General features: G+C 34.6%; 1 protein-coding gene across 1 annotated transcript in view; it reads right to left on the reverse strand.

Moving 5' to 3' along the window:
• LOC115228175 (cytochrome P450 3A8) overlaps window positions 1-5,000 on the reverse strand; it is a 28,032-nt gene that overhangs the window by 12,982 nt on the left and 10,050 nt on the right. Inside the window, exons 7-9 of the mRNA XM_029798818.2 lie at window positions 3,296-3,444; window positions 2,369-2,502; window positions 973-1,093 (exon numbers count right to left, since the gene is read on the reverse strand). Coding sequence (XP_029654678.2) covers window positions 973-1,093; window positions 2,369-2,502; window positions 3,296-3,444 — 404 coding nt within the window. The remainder of the gene's footprint in view (window positions 1-972; window positions 1,094-2,368; window positions 2,503-3,295; window positions 3,445-5,000) is intronic.

Here is a 5,000-nt window from a genome sequence, read left to right on the forward strand (position 1 = left end):
TAAAGAACTTTAATGAACTTTGGAAATCTGTTTATGTTACTTAATTATCTACATTACTTCATGAGTATAGCCTCAACCACTAGGATGTCTAGAGAACTCACATGTATTTTAGCTGATGAGTACGGGACACGTTTATATGCTGTAATTTTTGCAACTTTTAATAAAGCCTGTCCTTGTATGAAACGATTGTACTAAAAACCTATTCATTCTTGTTGCTTCTTTCTCGCGTATTCGATATATATATATATATATATATATATATATATATATATATATTATATATATATATATATATATATTCAATAATCAAGGATATTGAGGTGGATAGATTAGATTTAGCTCGTATATAAATGTCAAAATTTGTATCTATGCTTTATTCGTACGTATCTGTATAAATGTTTATAATTAGGTACAATTTGTCATACCATACTGATGAAGGTAAGGAGCTCTTACATCTGCAAACTAGAAATCGATTTATGGTTAAAACTTCCTTTAAAATTTTTATTTGTTCACTTATTTCGATTACAATCCGTGCTAACGGAGTAACTAATTGTGGTTCTGAGAGATATCTGGCATCCATTTCTAGCATGTAGCGCTATTCATTAGTGCCCTTATTATTATGATTATATTCTTATAATTATGCACACGCACACACACATATACGTACATATATATTATATACATATACATATATAGATATATACTTTGTATATACATATATAAATATATATGTATGTATGTATGTATGTATGTATGTATGTGTATTTATGTATGTATGTATGTATGTATGGATGGATGGATATATACAGACATAAACACATATGTATATATGCATCCTTGTGGCTCTGTTCGTGTTCATGCATATTAATGTATATGAAATTTATATTTATGCTTACACTTAAAACACGTACCAATTATAAAACATACTCTAAAATACAAATGGCTGTTTTTCTGAGTCTGCAATACACATACCTCTTTTTGTTCGCCAGTCAGTTATATTTTCCAAATGAAGTTCCTTCTCATCTTCTGGGTCCAATTTCTCATGCCCCTTCAACTGAGCCTTTATCATAAGATTTAAAAGGTTTTTATGCATCTGCAAAATATGTAAAACTATTGATAAAGTTTTCATGAATATAGAGAAATTAAAATGGTGCCAAAAAAATTAGATATAAGTTTATACTTCAAAGAAAATCATACAAGCTGATCGCAAGTATTTGCCGAAGTATAATGAGCGTTTCCTTTTGATTTTTAAATATACAAAAATAATATTGCCCTTCGTATAATGCGGCCGTGTTACGAATGGAAGACCAAATGTTGTAGGATAGAGGGTGGATATGCAGAAATCCGCTCGACACAATAATCTATAGTGATAATAAAATATTGAAAACCAGATGAAAATCTGCCAAAATATCAAGGTCTTTACCTTATGAGACATTGCTTACGGAGCGTCGGCGACCATATAATGTGGCCATATCATTTCATTCACCTTTAAGAAATATTTGTTTATTATCTAAAAGGAAGGTTCAACTTTCATCCTCCTGTCAGCTATTTGCAATGAGTGAATGACAATTCTGGTGGCCGATGGAGGCAAGACAAAATATCTCAACCAAAAATATGAGTCTGTATGGTTATTCTTTTGAGCAAAATATATACACATATACAGTGATTCGAAAGAAGATAAAGCTGAAATATTGCTCTACCCACAACGTAGTTTAATAATGATAAATTTGTGATTTCATTAATTGTTTTTGTATACTGACAAAGCATGGTATTCACAAGTACAGAATTATAAATTTTCTCCTTCAAAACCTCTTTAAGCTATTTTTCAATAATTGCAAGATGAAACATAACAAAAATTCGTTCTGTTACCCACAAAGTATACTTATAGAGGAGGGGTGCATTTTATGTGAGGATCATCATATAAACCAGCAAATACGTTATACTTTAACTTCATATATTTTTCCTCTGTCCTAGGGTCTGCATGTCATACGGACATCGCTACGATTTGCTCCAGTTGATACACATCTAACTTGTCTATCGGAACAACGTCTAACATAAGAGGCCTACCAAGCTGGTTAATACATACTCATTTTTTAAATTCTTATTGAAATACTATCGAATACTAATTCTACATATGCTATGTAGTATTGATATACTGAATATGGTATTGATATTCCAAATATTTTTTCTGATATACTTAAATACACAGCATGTTACATTTAAAATTGGTTTCCAATATTCAAACTATGATGAAGAAGATATTTGGGTGATTTTTCTCCTAAATGAAACGTAAAGGCTATCTCGTGTACCCGATGGTTCATATCTACACACATAAGAAGATAACAGAATAAAAAGCATCAAAACTTACATTCTCATTAATTCCAATTTCTTTTCGTTGTTGTATCAGTTGTCTGCAAAACTTCCTGAAATATATTTGGTTTCCCAAAACAGATTTTGATAATCCAGATTTTTCTATGAATTTTATTGCAGATGGCAGAAGAACTGGAAAATAATTAATAAAATGGTGATTTTTTTTTTGTTTTCGAAAATAGTCAGCGCTATAATAAATATCATACAAATTACGAGAGATGTATAAAAAGTTTTGAGCCTTCAAGGCCTTTGAGCCTTGAAGCCTTGTACCGTTATCAGAAGTCTTGAAGTCTTGTACCATGTTTTTTAATTATTATTTTTTTTTTTTTTGAGGCTCAAAACTTTTCATACACCCTTCCTAAATCAAGGTTTTGTATTTCGAAAGAACGCTCTGTGCAGTTAGAAGTCCAAGCAAGGCTGTTTTTAGAAGAACAGCAATCACACGCGCATAAAAGCCTCCACTCTCCCTTGTTACCCAAAGGATGATACAGCTTTGCATCAGTAACGTCAAATATATTTCTACAGCTGAATGATATCTCACACTTTTTAACTTGTATCATCCATTTCTAAGTGGGTGTAAATTTATGTATATGTGCGTGAGTGTATAAATATGTATGCATATAGATTAGCCCCTCTCACTCTCTCTCCTCTTTCTCTCTCTCTCCCTCTTTCTCAATCTCTCCCTTTCCAGGGGTCACTAAAAACCTTCAAGGTGGTACTCCAGCATGACTGCAGTCAAATGACTGAAACAAATAAAAGAATAAAAAATAACATATGGCAATCACATCGGGGGAGATTCGTTTTAGCCATTCAAAAGACTCCCACATTGTAAATCCTATCATTTTCCTATCGCTGTCCCCATACGATCACCAGTCACACAGGTACAACAATGAAATCTTCCAAATCATAGAAAGTCAGTACTAACACGACAACAAGACAGCTGGATTGAAGACACCAAATCTGAATATATCTTTGGCCTTTTCAACCAGCGGATGATTTGGATCCTTCTGTGAGTCCACCATTATTCCAAATCCTGTGGCAGCTATGACATCCATCGTATAGGCAGAGAACAATCTAAAATAAATAAAAACAAGAAATATTATATATATATTTTTTTTCTCGATCGAGCGATCTACTAGCGCAAATCAGTGAATTTGTTGGCTGAATCATATATTTGTGTAAAATGGAATTCAATTTATTATCTAAGAAGGATTTTCTTGAGATGGAAAAGGCAGCTAACGTTGAAATAGTATAAAAAGAAGAAAAGGAAAAGCCCAGTGCTTCGGCCGCTCTAGGCGGAAATTTAATAGAAATTAATGGCGAAAACAGTTGTGTATAAAATATACAAAATATACAAAATAAAAGAAAAAGAATAATGTCGGTGGAAAATGAAATAGTAGAAAGATGATTGGCACCCATTTGGAGCTAAATTACCTATGTGGGACGTGGGGTAAAGAGCGACACAGTAGAGGCGCAATTCGAAAGCACAAGTGTTACAAAAGAGGAATGGAATGACATAATGAGATAAAGCTATATGCTTTATCAGATGCGATGAAACTGCTCTGCCCGGAGCTTCCAAACTCGATAATTTACGTAGAATACGTGTTATTGCATCTGGGAAGAGTAAAGATATGAGCTGAGTCTGTGATAAAAAAATTGTACCGCTAACCGGATTATCAAAGGAAGGTGAGGTATGTTTTTTGTGTACTGTCGTAGTGTTGAAAGGGTGTGTATGGAGAACCAGAATTCCAGGACTCGTGATAGGATCTCTTATTTCCGGCTCTGGTCTACTATTTTACTTCAGATATCGTGTGAAGAGCAAGATAGGGCTGGAGAGGAGACACCTGTCGCGAAGTATTTACGAGAAAAGATGGAAAGATGTTGTGAGGAAGTTGGACGTGATTATCCCTACTTAATCTCGTCCATGGTAGAAGCAAGGTGTAGTCGCTGGACTTCACGGCCATAAGTCTGTGGGAAAAGTTTTAAAAATTATATATACATCATTGAAATTTTAAAGTTATATGAACTCACATAGCATTATTTCTTTGTAATGTCCTGTATTGTCCTCCTATTTCTTTACTACACACAAGGGGCTAAACACAGAGAGGACAAACAAAGACAAAGGGATTAAGTCGATTACATCGACCCCAGTGCGAAACTGGTACTTAATTTATCGACCCCGAAAGGATGAACGGCAAAGTCGACCTCGGCGGAATTTGAACTCAGAACGTAACGGCAGACAAAATACGGATACGCATTTCGCCTGGCGTGCTAACGTTTCTTATTTCTTTATTGCCCACAAGGGGCTAAACATAGAGGGGACAAACAAGGACAAACGGATTAAGTCGATTACATCGACTCCAGTGCGAAACTGGTACTTAATTTATCGACCCCGAAAGGATGAACGGCAAAGTCGACCTCGGCGGAATTTGAACTCAGAACGTAAAGGCAGACGAAATACGGATGCGCATTTCACCTGGCGTGCTAACGTTTCTACCCGCTCGCCGCCTTTCACTATGCAAAAGTCATATAAAAACAGCCAAGAGCAATTAGCTGTAGTCCAGTACAATTAATCATTTGAACACATGGGCATGGTAACATTCGCTCACTTTCCTAGTCCAAAAGTTTAA

Source organism: Octopus sinensis, unplaced genomic scaffold, assembly GCF_006345805.1.
Source record: "Octopus sinensis unplaced genomic scaffold, ASM634580v1 Contig09729, whole genome shotgun sequence".
Classification (NCBI taxonomy): Eukaryota; Metazoa; Mollusca; class Cephalopoda; order Octopoda; family Octopodidae; genus Octopus; species Octopus sinensis.